The sequence below is a fragment of the Argentina silus genome (genome assembly GCF_951799395.1).
Source record: "Argentina silus genome assembly, chromosome: 11".
In the NCBI taxonomy this organism is placed as follows: Eukaryota; Metazoa; Chordata; class Actinopteri; order Argentiniformes; family Argentinidae; genus Argentina; species Argentina silus.
The window spans coordinates 1195081-1211382 of NC_139665.1; the positions used below are offsets into that span (position 1 = coordinate 1195081).

The 16302-nt window shown below is 45.5% G+C and overlaps 1 protein-coding gene across 1 annotated transcript in view; it reads left to right on the forward strand.

The window, feature by feature from the left end:
* Window positions 1-307: 307 nt before the first annotated feature.
* Window positions 308-16302, forward strand: part of enpp2l (ectonucleotide pyrophosphatase/phosphodiesterase 2-like) — a gene marked incomplete at both ends in the record, with an annotated part of 26655 nt that continues 10660 nt past the window's right edge. The window contains 13 exons of the mRNA XM_083680523.1: window positions 308-397; window positions 7067-7169; window positions 7622-7780; window positions 8155-8280; window positions 8879-8939; window positions 9892-9989; window positions 10888-10967; window positions 12071-12190; window positions 12411-12466; window positions 14577-14642; window positions 15064-15136; window positions 15531-15639; window positions 15857-15979. Of these exons, the coding sequence (XP_083536649.1) occupies window positions 308-397; window positions 7067-7169; window positions 7622-7780; window positions 8155-8280; window positions 8879-8939; window positions 9892-9989; window positions 10888-10967; window positions 12071-12190; window positions 12411-12466; window positions 14577-14642; window positions 15064-15136; window positions 15531-15639; window positions 15857-15979 (1264 nt within the window). The remainder of the gene's footprint in view (window positions 398-7066; window positions 7170-7621; window positions 7781-8154; window positions 8281-8878; window positions 8940-9891; window positions 9990-10887; window positions 10968-12070; window positions 12191-12410; window positions 12467-14576; window positions 14643-15063; window positions 15137-15530; window positions 15640-15856; window positions 15980-16302) is intronic.

Sequence of the window (16302 nt, forward strand, 5' to 3'; positions counted from 1 at the left end):
TACATAGTATGATATGGTCTTATTTCATTAATTTATTAATTTATAATTTATTTATGAAGGAGTGTATCATATAAAATCAAAGTGGAGAACTTTGTGAAACCATTGACTCCCTAACCTTTTTAGATTTTGACTCAAATCTGTTATTGTGGTCTCTGTGGCTCAGTTGGTAGGGTTAAACAACGCTTAGGTTGTGGGTTTGATTCCCGCTGGGACCATATATACTGAAATGTATGCACTCACTGCAATGTAAGTCGCTTTGGATAAAAGCGTCAGTTAAATGGCAGATCTTATTATTGGTCATGTGAAAATGAAAGCCAAGAACATATCATCAGTGATGTTCGCTGGGCAACAGAAACCCTGGAAACACCTGACAGACATTCAGCGTCTCACCTGGAAGGTGTGAAACAGCTCAGAGGTGTGAGGACCTAACCGTGCTCAGAGGTGTGAGGACCTAACCGTGTTCAGAGGTGAGAGGACCTAACCGTGCTCAGAGGTGTGTAGCTCAGAGGTGTGTAGCTCAGAGGACCTAACCGTGCTCAGAGGTGTGTAGCTCAGAGGTGTGTAGCTCAGAGGATCTAACAGTGTGTTTGACCCCAGTTTGGACTGAAGTCTAGTTGGAGAAATAACCAGAGATGTCGACACAAACCTTTTCTTATTTCATCCCTTTCATATTAATATGCAGCCATGTCCCCCAAAACAGAGGTGCGTGCGTGCGTGTGTGTGTGTGTGCTCTGTGTGTGTGTGTGTGTGTGTGTTGTGTGTGCACACACACACACACACACACACACACACACACACACACACACACACACACACACACACACACACACAGACACACATTCACTTGATCATAGCTGAGGCCACCTATCATTTAATTCAGAACACTTTTCTATGTTTTGGTGATGAATCCTGAAAAGGGCTCAAGCCATCAAGTGAGTTACTCTGAGTGGCTGTCATAGAGACGTGTTGCCAAGGCAACCTGAGGCCACTTCTCAGAAAGGAAGCTACCTGTGGAAGAACATGGAACATCCTGCATGTTTCTCTCTCAGACAAACACGTTCACACATGCATGCACATGAACAGCTTCATCTCTGTCTGTCTGTTTGTCTGTCTGTCTCTCTTTCTTTCTGTCTCTCTCTCTGTCTGTCTGTCTGTGTCTGTCTGTCTGTCTGTCTGTCTCTGTCTGTGTTTGTCTGTCTGTCTGTCTGCCTGTCTGTGTCTGTCTGTCTGTCTGTCTGTCTGTCTGTCTGTCTGTCTGTCTCTCTCTCTCTCTCTCTCTCTCTCTCTCTGTCTCTCTCTCTCTCTCTCTCTCTCTCTGTCTCTCTCTCTCTCTCTCTGGAGGGGAGGGGAGGGGAGGGGAGGGGGGTGGAGGGGAGATGAGGGGAGGGGGGTGGAGGGGAGGGGAGGGGAGGAGGGGAGGGGAGGGGAGGGGAGGGGAGGGGAGGGGAGGAGTGGAGGGGAGGAGAGGGGAGGGGAGGGGAGGGGGGTGGAGAGGAGGGGAGGGGAGGGGAGGGGAGGGGAGGGGAGGAGGGGAGGGGAGGGGAGGGGAGGAGGGGAGGAGTGGAGGGGAGGAGAGGGGAGGGGAGGGGAGGAGGGGAGGGGAGGGGAGGGGAGGAGGGGGGGAGGAGGGGAGGAGTGGGGAGGAGGGGAGCGGAGGGGAGGGGAGGAGGGGAGGAGGGGGAGTGGGGCAAATATTTACAAACTTTGTCCAAAGTACAGTGGTGCTCCCACATTACTCTCAACAAATAGCTCCACTAGCCTGTTTGAGTTGAGCTTGTTTGAGTTGAGCTAGTACTGAGTACTCACCCTGACATTACACCACTTCTGAGGTCCAACAACTGCCAAACTTTCATTTAGGAGGAAGATGTTATATTTATGTTACAGCTGTAATTGACATTTGTATGAAACATTTATTATGTGAGATGAGTGCATTGAATTATGTGGCAATACATCACTGCAGGAAGAAATGCACAATATTTGTATTTTTTAAACCAGAGTACAGCACATGCAGTGTTTTCCTCCACCTGTGTAACCTGTGGGGTTTATCAAGTTAAAAGCTCCTCCTAGCTTTTAAATGAAGGATTATCTTGTCCAACGTTGCAGGATGATTGAAACCTTATCGTATCAGAGTTGTTATAGAGTCAAGTCAGCCAGAGCCTCGGGGGGCGAATAAAACTGTGTCCAATTCAACACTGTGATTTTAGTTCTGGTCTCCAGTTGAATGGAGCCTTTCTCAGTGCTGGAGAGAGCTCTGGCATTAATCTGGTCCCCAGGTGATGGAAAATCCAACCCAGTCCAACTTCCTGGAGGATCAGGGAGGTAAGCATAGCCTACAGGTAGACGAGGTGCAACAACCAATCAAATCGCTCGGTGGCGATGCCAGGTAATCTTGGCCAGGGGCCAGGTGGAGACATGAGAAGTTTCTTGTCTTCTGCTGTGTCATTCAAGGTCTGTGTGTGACTCTCTGCGCCCCAAGCCTCGGACTGAAACACCATTGTTTCATGTTCAGAAATGTGTACTCATAAGTTCATTTGGGAAATGAGTGCCTCAAGCAAAGGTTGTCAAGGTTAGTTTCAAAGCTACTGAGACCCCTCACGTAAAAGAGCTTGACACGTGGTCCTCTGTGGCTCAGTTGGTAGAGCATGGCACTAACAACGCTTAGGTTGTGGGTTTGATTCCCACTGGGACCATGTATACTGAAATGTATGCACTCACTGCAATGTAAGTCACTTTTGATAAAAGCGTCAGCTAAATGGCGTACATATAAACAGAGATATGGTGGAATATGGACGCTACTGTACTGGTGTCTTATAGCAACATGTGTGAATTGACTGTAGGTTACTAGGAGCATCTGCCAAATCACTAATGTACTGTAATCAGGGGAGGCTGGTGGAGGTAGAAATCGGAGGACGGGCTCGATGTAATGCATGTAACGGACTGATTAATGCTATCAAACACACATGTTTAGGAATAGTATCAAACCCATGTATGTTTGATACCATTCCTCATTCCATTCCATGCATTACAATGAGCCCGTCCTCCGGTTTCTACCTCCACCAGCCTCCCGAGGTTGTAGTGAGGGATGTTTGTGAGACGGCCTGCGCGGTGGGACGCCCACGGCTGTGTGTCCCCTATACGGTGCCCCTGGGGCTGCCTGGACAGGACAGCCGTTGAGTAACTGTTCCCTTTGCATTGTGACATCCCTCTGGCTCAACAAACAGGACAGGACGATCACTGTACAGCACAGCTTGGAGTTCTACTGATCGGTTCCTGTTTATCTGGTTGGTTTGTCAGAGCAAACGCACTGAGGACACGAGATACGAGATACGGTTCACTTATTTGTGAGGTGTTTTTATGGCCTTCCATGTCGAAAAATGGTTGGTTATCTCTTAGTGGTTATTGCTGTTACACATAACAGCAGTGGTACACAAACGTCTATCTGATGATGCATCATGAAAAGTATTGAATAAAGGTTGAATACAGTTTAAATTCAAACTCAACTGACAGGGGGTATATGAAGGTGCTGCTAGTCTGTTCTCAGTAGTATCAACAAAACAGAACCAGCACCACTGCATTCTCCCTCTCAACAGGCCACTCTGTGTTTTCCTCCAATTTGGCAGCTACATCTTAGTGCTGTCATTTCACACAAGCTAGGAAAGACAGTTGGACAAGAAACCCACCCCCTTGTCTCCCTGTGAGCCCCCCTCTTTCCCTCTCTTTCTCTCCCTCTCTCTCGGTCACTGCGGAGGTCGTGCGTAGGAGTGAACTCGCTGTTAGTGCTGACTATGGTTTAGTACAACATCTGCATATAGCACAATTGTACCAGAGCGCAACTGTTACTATTACTTCATTGGCTTACAGCAAAAAGCAAATTGAGCAAGGCAAACATCTCAGCAGCATAGAGCTGAACCCCTGCGCCCTGACCATCGATTTAGAGCGGTCAGAGGTGGACGTTGCTCAGATATTTTGGACACTTTTGGGAATGCACAAATAGGATACGCTATTTGGAACATGTTACGGGGAAAACTGGTACGGTAAGATTATTGCATTCGTGTTGTTTTTTTAACACATTGTCTTTATATAATTCCTTTCAGAAAAGTGCACACATGCACCAGTCTGACCGGTGTCGGAAGGAATTGCACGTCAAATCGTCGTACACGATTTTCAAAACAAGATAATTTAATCCAGCCTGCTCGTTGTAGGGGTTCGCAGTGTAGGCCCACAGCATAATTAATCAACGAACATGAGCGACTGGCCGGATCTCTGTCAACAGTACACGCACTTTCACTCTTGAAAGTAAACACACTGATCGACAAAGACTAAGTAATGTTTGAACATTACTTTTATTAAAGCCTACATTGATGTATAAGACGTCATTTTCTGTCCACTTAAACTAAAAAAGACGATTTTTTTTAAGTAATTGAAAAATTCAATTGAACAGTTAACTGTGACGCTGATTATTATTATAATTATTTTTAGCTCAGACCGACTTTAATTCATCACCTCTCGGTATAAATAGCCAGGTATGTTGATGAGATCTGGCAGGCCTACTGTTACCTCATGTGATGCAGCCTAGCTGTGTATTTAAATCATGGTGACTCATGGTGACTCAATCCAGGATCAATCCAGGATAATCCAGGATAATCCAGGTTACCTAAATAACAATAACATCATCGGTCTGGGACGTAGCCTAGTTGTGTGTGTAAATCATGATGACTCAATGCAGGAGTTGCTTCTGGAATTACGAAAAGCAGCCATTAGTGTGTGATAATACTTGTACAGACGCAACGCAAACACCTGATAACGAAAGACTTCATTTCAGGATAACCTTCTCTCTCTGTTAAAGTGCGACCCTTAACCATGTCCAAATAGGTTCTCTGGTCATACTGTCTACCCATCCGTTCTCCATTAAAGCCATCAGAATCTACACACCACGTAAACAATCCCAATGAAATGCTTTGGACACTGCAGTCCAGAAGGACTCCAAAAACAATTCCAGTCAATAGTGAATCAACATCCATTGTTTACACTCTGGGTTTGCAGCAAACTGTTTCTATTTTTCTAATTCATCTCAAAGACAAACAGGGGACAGGGTGACCTCCAAGGTTTTGACAAGGGGCAGTGTTGGGGAGTAGTTCCACTACATGTACTTCAACTATTAGTTAAACTGTATTCTGCAGTAGCTTGATGGTAGTTAACTACGTTTAACTACTTTTTTTTTGCCATGTAGTGGTGTAATAAACTACTGTCACGTTTTTCCCAAAAGAAAACAAAAAAAAATCCATTGGAATGAAACTATTATTCCAGCCGTTGAACTTCAATTTCCCCTCGCTGCCTCCAGTCTCCCCACTCAGCTCCACCCCACCAATTTCCCCTCGCTGACTCCAGTCTCCCCACTCAGCTCCACCCCACCAATTTCCCCTCGCTGCCTCCAGTCTCCCCACTTAGCTCCACCCCACCAATTTCTTCTCTCCCAGTGATTTCAGAGTATTTCAGTCACACGCTTCCTGTCACATGGACTGGTCATCTGTCAGTACCTGCCTGTCCTGTGTTGGATGAAGCAGTTTCAATGTAGTTTTTTCAAAGTAGCTTTAGTTTGACAAACTATATTTCTCTCAAGGGCAGCTCTGGTGTAGTTCAACTTCTTCACTTGTAAAGTAATTGGTAATCTAGTTAAATACATGTTCAGAGTGGCTTCCCCAACACTGCCTTTTGACACCTTTTCATAGCTCACAGTCAAAGACAGAACCAAACCCAGGGGTCATGATATTAGTGCAGTGGACGTGTTTGATCTAGATTAATCAATGCTACATGGGAACAGACAGAAGCTTTGGGCCTCCCTGTCCTATGGGTTCGGGTTAGTCCTATGTTATGTCTGGGTTAGGGTTAGTCCTATGTTATGTCTGGGTTAGGGTTAGTCCCATGTTATGTCTGGGTTAGGGTTAGTCCTATGTTATGTCTGGGTTAGGGTTAGTCCCATGTTATGTCTGGGTTAGGGTTAGTCCTATGTTATGTCTGGGTTAGGGTTAGTCCCATGTTATGTCTGGGTTAGGGTTAGTCCTATGTTATGTCTGGGTTAGGGTTAGTCCTATGTTATGTATGGGTTAAGGTTAGTCCTATGTTATGTCTGGGTTAGGGTTAGTCCTATGTTATGTCTGGGTTAGGGTTAGTCCTATGTTATGTCTGGGTTAGGGTTAGTCCCATGTTATGTCTGGGTTAGGGTTAGTCCTATGTTATGTCTGGGTTAGGGTTAGTCCTATGTTATGTATGGGTTAAGGTTAGTCCTATGTTATGTCTGGGTTAGGGTTAGTCCTATGTTATGTCTGGGTTAGGGTTAGTCCTATGTTATGTCTGGGTTAGGGTTAGTCCTATGTTATGTCTGGGTTAGGGTTAGTCCTATGTTATGTATGGGTTAAGGTTAGTCCTATGTTATGTCTGGGTTAGGGTTAGTCCTATGTTATGTCTGGGTTAGGGTTAGTCCTATGTTATGTCTGGGTTAGGGTTAGTCCTATGTTATGTCTGGGTTAGGATTAGTGCTAAATATCTCAAATCAAATCAAATCAACGTTTATTTGTCATATACACAGAATACAGCCGTAGACGGTGTAATGAAATGCTTTGGGCGAGCTAGCTCTGGGATCAGGTTTGTGTATACAATATGTGCACCCATGAAAATCACATACATTTAAATTCCAATTAAAAGTAAACAACTATCCAAAGACATATCTAAAATTACAACCGATTACAACCTGCTGATTGTCTAACGTTTTAGCCCTACAAACAAAATGATGTCCTGAGAACCCTGGGACTTTGGCAAGAGGGTGTCCCTAGGACACAGTTTGTAGACTTACCTTGGGTCCCCTCCACGTCTTCCAGACATCACTCAGGACTACATTGGTACCTCCTCACCATGACCATGACCAAGCAATGTCCTGAGGACGTCACTGTAGGGACCATCAGGACCACACTGACACCATATTGGGACGTTCTCAGGACCAAAATGTGACGTCCTCCAGCCGACCAAATGGGGAGGATGTTTGTTTATGATGACATGTATCTGTTCTCAGGTAGTTGTTGTCTTGGCAGTCCTGACGGGGTCCAGTGTGTGTTTTGCGTATGTCTTCCAAGCCAGTCGACCTGAAGGAGCAGAATCACCATCGCAACCCAAAAGTGAGACCCCCCTACAACAACAACGTGTTCCCTGAGTTCCCACCTATGCAATTTAATTTCTAGCATTACTTCAAATCCTTTTACTATATCTTCTCTTTCCGGCACATTTCGGATGTTCTCTTTTTTAGCTTTTTTGGTCGTTTTGTTTTACCTCAGAAGTGATGTTTGTTTTAATGTGCTCTTCACACTTAACACTGTCGCCATTGTTCTGCTAGTATTATTGTTTCCTCATTGTGTTGTTATTATGACATTGCTACTAATTGACATTGATGTTGATGTTGATGTTGTTATTGATATTGATATTGATGTTGATATTGTTTGATTATTGCGTTGTTGAGGAGTTGCTCACCCTGAAGCGTTTCATTACATGGTATCCCGTATAATGTGTAAATGACCATTAAAATTTGATTTGATTTTGATTTGATTTGATTTGTAACTAATGGTGCGTCCAGCCCCTATCTCGGCCTCCCTGTGGGTGAGCTCTGCGGGGTCGTGTCAGGGCCGATGCTTCGAGCTGGAGGAAGCCAAGCCTCCAGGATGCAGGTGTGATAACCTGTGTAAAACCTACTACAGCTGCTGCTCAGACTTCGACGAGCATTGTCTGAAAACAGGTTGGCATCCATCTTGTTTTAGCTTCTAACTGTGGTACTGCTGTATGGAATGTTACTACAATGTGAATTATACTGTTATTACACTAGTTATAACACTATTAACACTACTGTTATTATTACTGTTATAATAACTCTGTTGTTACACTATTACAGTATGGTCCCCAGTGAAACAAAGCCATTATGCCAGCCAGCCACTGTTGACAAATGAAAGCCATGTGATACATCCGGAACACCATTTCACCATATTAGATTAAAACAAAAAACAACAATTTTACGATATTTAATATTTCTGTGAACATTTCAGGGTGTGTAAGAGTCTGATTTCATGCCTCTATGATGTGTTGTAACGCTGCCTGTCTCTCTGGTCGGGCCAGCGGGGGGGTTTGAGTGCAGCGAGGACCGCTGTGGAGAGACCAGGGACGATGACCACGCCTGCCACTGCTCTGACGACTGTGTGGAGAGAAGAGACTGCTGCACCAACTACAAGGCCCTCTGCAAAGGTAGCTAGACCAATGACACCAAAGGTAGCTCGACCAATGACACCAAAGGTAGCTCGACCAATGACACCAAAGGTAGCTCGACCAATGACACCAAAGGTAGCTCGACCAATGACACCAAAGGTAGCTAGACCAATGACACCAAAAAAAAAAAAAAAAAAAAACTTCTGGCATTACGACTGCCTATGGCGCCTGGTCTGAGCATTGATGACTTTATCTTATGATGACTGATGGATAGATGATTCATTTACTTAAACAAATGTAAGTCGCTTTGGATAAAGGCGTCTGCTAAATGCCGTAAATATAAATGTAAATGTAACACCAGGGACATGTTGTCTCTGAGGAAGGGGGCGCAGCGGTTTTGGGGGGCTCACTTGTTTTGCAGTACAGAAGCAGCTTACCTCCATTGTTTGTTGTACAATGAAGAAACACAAGGTGCAAGTTGAAAGCTGCTTCTGCAGGAGTGATTTCACCTTTAAGTGACACTGGCGGAGGTAGATGTCTGCCTCTACCAGCCTCCCCTGGAACAGGCATCTGATTTCTACCTCCGCCGGCCCCCCCTGCTCCTTACCAATGTCTTGGCTTGTGTCTCTCATGTCAGGTGACACTCCGTGGGTGGAGGGCGACTGTGAGGAGATCACCAGTCCTGAATGTCCCGCTGGGTACGATGGACACATCTCAACTACATCCACGTGACAGACAGTACATTCAAGGGAGGCTGGTGGAGGTAGAAATCAGAGGCCGGGCTCATTGTAATGCATGGAATGGAATGAGAAATGGTATCAAACACACGTCCTCATTCCATTCCATTCCATACATTATAATGAGCCCGTCCTCCGATTTCTACCTCCACCAGCCTCCCCTGATTTAACATGTCTGTTTAAGCTGCTTGGTATGTAGTATTGCAAGTCAGAACCTTGTATTGTATCGTTAGGGGCCCTGTGGTAGAATCGGCAGTAAACAAGTTGCCTTTTAACTTGGAGGTGAACCAGCAGCCCTTCAGGACAGTATGAACCAGCAGCCGTCAGTCTGAGCACCGTCAGTATGAGCACCGTCAGTCTGAGCACCGTCAGTCTGAGCACCGTCAGTATGAGCACCGTCAGTCTGAGCACCGTCAGTATGAGCACCGTCAGTCTGAGCACCGTCAGTCTGAGCACCGTCAGTATGAGCACCGTCAGTATGAGCACCGTCAGTATGAGCACCGTCAGTCTGAGCACCGTCAGACTGAACACTCAGCCATTCTGTTCCTCACTGGATTTGCATTAGTCATTATTTCCCTTAGTTAGTTTAGTCATTATTTCCCATTCCTGTCTTGTTTTTGTGTTGTTGACATACGGTGTGATTGTGTCCGTCTGGATGTTTCTGTTATCTCACTCCCTGTTGCCAGGTGCCGTGTTGCTACAGGGCTCTTCTGTAAAAGAGCCTCAGGCCTTTGTAATATCTCCCCTGTAGAAATAAAGATACATGCTGTAAACGTCTAGACGAGAGATATGAACAGAAGGAGAAAAGAACACAATGACAGTGGGAATCCCCATACGTGAGCTAGAAGAACGTCCATCGTCCCCTGTAGAAATAAAGATAAATAAAAATAAATGATTTGATGGTTGTGCGCAGGTTCATCCGTCCTCCCCTGATCATGCTGTCTGTGGATGGGTTCAGAGCCTCCTACATGAAGAAGGGGAAGACCGTCATTCCCACCATGGAGAAACTGAGTAAGCCCTGACGCATTTCTGGTTACATTTACCTCACGTCCTGACTCATTTACATTTAGATTTACCTCACGTCCTGACTCATTTACATTTAGATTTACCTCACGTCCTGACTCATTTACATTTACATTTACCTCACGTCCTGACTCATTTACATTTAGATTTACCTCACGTCCTGACTCATTTACATTTAGATTTACCTCACGTCCTGACTCATTTACATTTACATTTACCTCACGTCCTGACTCATTTACATTTAGATTTACCTCACGTCCTGACTCATTTACATTTAGATTTACCTCACGTCCTGACTCATTTACATTTACATTTAGATTTACCTCACGTCCTGACTCATTTACATTTACATTTAGATTTACCTCACGTCCTGACTCATTTACATGTTTACATTGAAGTCATTTAGCAGACGCTTTTATCCAAAGCGACTTACAGTCAGGACATTTGTCTAAAGCAGTTGAACCAACGACACCTCAGTCATCGTCACTAAAGCCTTCCATCAGAACGAGTGCCATCAGCAGTCACAGTGCTGGAGGATGGAAGAAAACTAGTTTGTAGATTATTGTTGTTTTTTGTCAGAAGTTCAGTTGACTGTAGACCGGTTTAAACTAGTTTAAACTAGATGTATTAAGATGTTGTATCCAGGTCTCTCTTGAAAAATAGATTTCATCACAATGAGACTATCCTGGATAAGTAAAGGTTAAACAAATAAATTGAAGAGATGTGACTTGACCACGAAAAAACTCATAAACATGGCCTAGATAGGGCCAAGAGTATTACCTGATCAGACCACGTTGTCAGGAAACTCCTGGCACTTAGTATGATCAATGGTTTGAAGCTAGCACTTGTACGGTACATTATTGACCATGTGACTTTGTTTTCTAAGGGACCTGTGGTACTCATGCAGCATATATGCGACCAGTTTACCCCTCCAAAACCTTCCCCAATCTGTACACACTCGCCACGGTAAGTTTTCCTTGCTTTTTAGATTATTAGTTTCTATACTCCACTGTACATCAGGGGAGGCTGGTGGAGGTAGAAATCGGAGGACAGGCTCATTGTAATGCCCGGAATGGAATGAGGAATGTTATCAACCACAAGGAATGGTATCAAACACACACATGTTTGATACCATTCCTCATTCCATTCCATGCATTACAATGAGCCCGTCCTCCGATTTCTACCTCCACCAGCCTCCCACCAGTTATGTCTGTGTGACCAGCCTCCGCTGATGTCCAGTAACAACATTGTAACAAAAACAGTTGATACAGTAACACTCACCACCTCAGTGGGGGCTCTGTAACAGTCACCTCAGTAGGAGCTCTGTAACACTCACCACCTCAGTAGGAGCTCTGTAACAGTCACCACCTCAGTGGGAGCTCTGTAACACTCACCACCTCAGTGGGAGCTCTGTAACACTCACCACCTCAGTGGGAGCTCTGTAACAGTCACCTCAGTAGGAGCTCTGTAACAGTCACCTCAGTAGGAGCTCTGTAACAGTCACCACCTCAGTGGGAGCTCTGTAACAGTCACCTCAGTAGGAGCTCTGTAACAGTCACCTCAGTAGGAGCTCTGTAACAGTCACCTCAGTGGGGGCTCTGTAACACTCACCACCTCAGTGGGAGCTCTGTAACAGTCACCACCTCAGTGGGAGCTCTGTAACAGTCACCACCTCAGTAGGAGCTCTGTAACACTCACCACCTCAGTGGGAGCTCTGTAACACTCACCACCTCAGTGGGAGCTCTGTAACAGTCACCTCAGTAGGAGCTCTGTAACACTCACCACCTCAGTGGGAGCTCTGTAACAGTCACCACCTCAGTGGGAGCTCTGTAACACTCACCACCTCAGTAGGAGCTCTGTAACACTCACCACCTCAGTGGGAGCTCTGTAACAGTCACCACCTCAGTGGGAGCTCTGTAACAGTCACCTCAGTAGGAGCTCTGTAACAGTCACCACCTCAGTGGGAGCTCTGTAACAGTCACCACCTCAGTGGGAGCTCTGTAACAGTCACCTCAGTGGGAGCTCTGTAACATTCTTGGTAACTCTTAACTTAGTTCTTTCTTCTTTAGGGTCTTTACCCCGAGTCCCACGGGATAGTGGGCAACTCCATGCATGATCCTGTCTTTGAGGCCAACTTCATCCTGAGGGGCAGGGAGAAACTGAACCACCGCTGGTGGGGAGGCCAACCGGTGAGTAGGGAGTGTTTTCAACTTGAAATATACCAAGACATTTGCAGAATCATGATGTCCTGTTTGCACAAGAGAGAGAATCATGATGTCCTGTTTGCACAATGATTCCTGTGTATTTGTGTCGGGCGTATTTGTGTTAGCCCGGTTAAACCTTTGTTATTATAATAATGTCTGGTGTTTTGTGTCTGAGCTGAATGCTTGTTACCCTGAATATCTGTAGATTTGGATCACAGCAGAGAAGCAAGGTGTCAAGGCTGGAACGTTCTTCTGGCCATGGTGAGTTCTATCATACACTCACCGAGCTCTTTATTACAACACTACACTAATACTGGGTAGGGCCTCCCTTTCTCCTTTATTAGGAACACTGTACTAATACTGGGTAGGGCCTCCCTTTGCTCTCAAAACAGCCTCAATTCTTCTTGGTATTGATTCCACAAGATGTTGGAAACATTCCTCTGAGATTCTGGTCCATGATGACATGATTGCATCACGCAATTCCTGCAGATTTTTCAGGTGCACTTTCAAGCTGTGAATCTCCCGTTCTACCACTTCCCAAAGGTGTTCTACTGGATTCAGACTGGGAAGGCCACTGAAGAACACTGAACTCATTGTCATGTTCATGAAACCAGTTTGAGACGACTTTTGCTTTGTGACATGGTGCATTATCATGCTGGAAGTAGCCATTAGAAGATGGGTCGATTGTGGCCATGAAGGGATGCACATGGTCAGCAACAATACTCAAATAGGCTGTGGCATTCAAGCGATGATTGATTGGTATTAACGGGCCCAAAGTGTGCCAAGAAAACATTCCCCACACCATTCCACCACCTCCACCATGAGAAGGTGTACAGGTGTTCCTCCACCTCCACCATTAGAAGGTGTACAGGTGTTCCACCACCTCCACCATGAGAAGGTGTACAGGTGTTCCTCCACCTCCACCATGAGAAGGTGTACAGGTGTTTCTAATAAAGTGCTCAGGGAGTGTATACTATATATATTATATTTATATCTCTGTAAATGAACACTATTGGTCCCCTTCCCTTATTTACTGTTTTAATATTAAGTTGTGAAACCTGAAACACAGCTTAATAAACAGTGATCTGTTACTACAGTAAAAAGCAGTGATCTGTTACTACAGTACAAAGCTGTGATCTGCCTGTGGATGATTAGCATATCAATGACCTAACAAGCATGAGGGAGAGATCCAGTCCACACACACACACACACACACACACACACACACACACACACACACACACACACACACACACACACACAGACACACACAGACACAGACACACACAGACACACACACACAGACACACACAGACACAGACACACACAGACACACACACACAGACACACACACACACACACACACACACACAGACACACACACACACACACACAGACACACACACAGACACACACACACACACACACACACACACACACACACACACACACACACACACACACACAGACACACACAGACACAGCAGCCATTGAGTTCTCAAAGCATCGGCGTGGAAACCCAGCTTGTGGTGCTGGCTAGTTACTCATATTAGCATACAGCGTTAGAGCCATGCGTCCTGTTAAGCTCCAGTTTGGTCGATGCTCCTGTTTTTGACCCTGAAAGGTTTGGTCAAACGGTTAGATGTCTCTCACATGTAGAGACAGACAGTCCCAACATGTAACAACACTTGACTTGTTTCACACATACAGTACCTGTCAAAAGTTATATATATACATACAGTACCTGTCAAAAGTTATATATATATATATATATATATATACAGTACCTGTCAAAAGTTAGGACACACCTTGCCAAGAGTGTGCAAAGCTGTCATCAAAGCAAAAGGTGGCTACTTTGAAGAATCTAAAATATAAAAACATATTCTGGTTTGTTTAACACTTTTTTGTTTACTACATAATTCCATATGTGTTCCTTCATAGTTTTGATGTCTTCAATATTAATCTACAAAAAAAAAAAAAGAAAAACCATTGAATAAGAAGGTGTGTCCAGACTGTAAATTAAATTGAATTAAGGCAAACACACTGACATTTAAAGGCTCCACGTCAGCTGATGGCGTTGCATTTGGGTTCAAAGTTCACGTATGACACAAGATTCTACACCTCTTTTGGATTTATCTGTTTTTAATTGCCGCAGTATAAGTGTGAAAATCAGTGGAGGCTGGTGGAGGTAGAAACCGGAGGACGGGGTCATTGTAATGCATGGAATGGATTGAGGAATGATATCAAACCACACACCGTTTCTCATTCCTCATTCCGTTCAATGCATTACAATGAGCCCGTCCTCCGATTTCTACCTCCGCCGGCCTCCCCTGGTGAGCGTGTGCCTGCTGACGGGGCTGTGTCTCTGCAGGGTGATCCCGCTGGAGAGGAGGATCCTCACCATCCTGCGCTGGCTCAGTCTGCCGGACAACGAGAGGTCAGCCTGGCAGGGGAGGCTGCTGGAGGTAGAAATCGGAGAACGGGCTCGATGTAATGCATGGAACGGAATGAGGAACCTCATTCCGTTCCATGCATTACAACGAGGCCCGTCCTCTGATTTCTACCTCCACCAGCCTCCCCTGTAAGATATGTATCCCCCTTACACATTCATTCGTTCATGTATTCCCAGGTTGTTTTCTGGAAAAGAGAAAGTGTCTTTGTTTCCCTAAGGCTTTCTGCCTCGGGCTCTTGGTAAAAGCTGGGATAGCCGGCTCCTGTGTGGGTGGGTGTGTGAGTGTGTGTCTGTGGCTGTTTCCAGGCCCTACGTCTATGTGTGTGTGTGTGTGTGTGTGTGTGTGTGTGTGTGTGTCCAGGCCCTACGTCTATGTGACTGTGTGTGTGTCTGTGGCTGTTTCCAGGCCCTACGTCTATGCTGTCCACTCAGAGCAGCCAGACACGTTCGGACATCGCCTGGGACCTCTCAGCAACGAGGTGAGCTCCTCTGATTGGTTGAGAGATGGTTGCTATGCTCACGGTCACGGTGGTGGACTGTTGAAGGCTTTGTGTTTACTTGGTTGGTAACCCACCTCTCCTCTCTCTCTCTCTCCTCTCTCTCTCTCTCTCCTCTCCTCTCTCTCTCTCCTCTCTCTCACTCTCTGTCTCTCTCTCTCTGTCTCTCTCTCTGTCTCTCTTTCTCTCTCTCTCTCTCTCTCTCTCTCTCTCTGTCTCTAGTATGGACATCTTACAGACTGCAGGGCGTGGCTTTAACAATAATTTTAAATGAAAAGCACAATCAAATCCAAGTGTTGATCTTGACTCCTGACCCCTGACCCCCTGACCCCTTGACCCCTGTCTTCAGTACCTTGTTGTGTTCTGTGTGGTGTAGCTGGACAACCCCCTGAAGGAGATTGATAACATCATCGGTCAGCTGATGAATGGTCTGAAGCAGATGAACCTACACCGCTGTGTCAACATCATCATTGTGGGAGACCATGGTAGGTTACACACACACACACACACACACACACACGCACACATTCACCCACACACACACCCACACACACACCCACACACACACCCACACACACACACACACACACACACACACACACACACACACACACACACACACACACACACACACACACACACACACACACCCACCTAGTTTTCTTTCCCAGCACTCATGAGAAGCCTCTTTGTTCCCCTCAGGCATGGAGGAGGCCCACTGTGACAGGACTGAGTTCCTGAGCACCTACCCTCTGAACGTGGACGAGATCCACCTGATCCCCGGGTCTGTCGGCAGGATCCGCCCCAGAGACCCCAAAGGCAACTGTACGTTTCAGGATCTGCTGCCAGAGTGTTAACAAAGTAGACAGAGTGTGTTACTGTTCACACATCTTTGTGTGTTATTGATATTGATATTGATATTGATATTGTTATTGTTATTGATATTGATATTGTGCAGTAGTGAATAGTCCTCTGTGGTTCAGCTGGTAGAGCATGGTGCTAACAACGCTTAGGTTGTGGGTTTGATTTCCGCTGGGACCATATATACTGAAAATGTATGAACTCACTGCAATGTAAGTTGCTTTTGGATAAAAGCGTCAGCTAAATGGCATATGTTATTATATAATCGCATTCAAGAACATGACAGG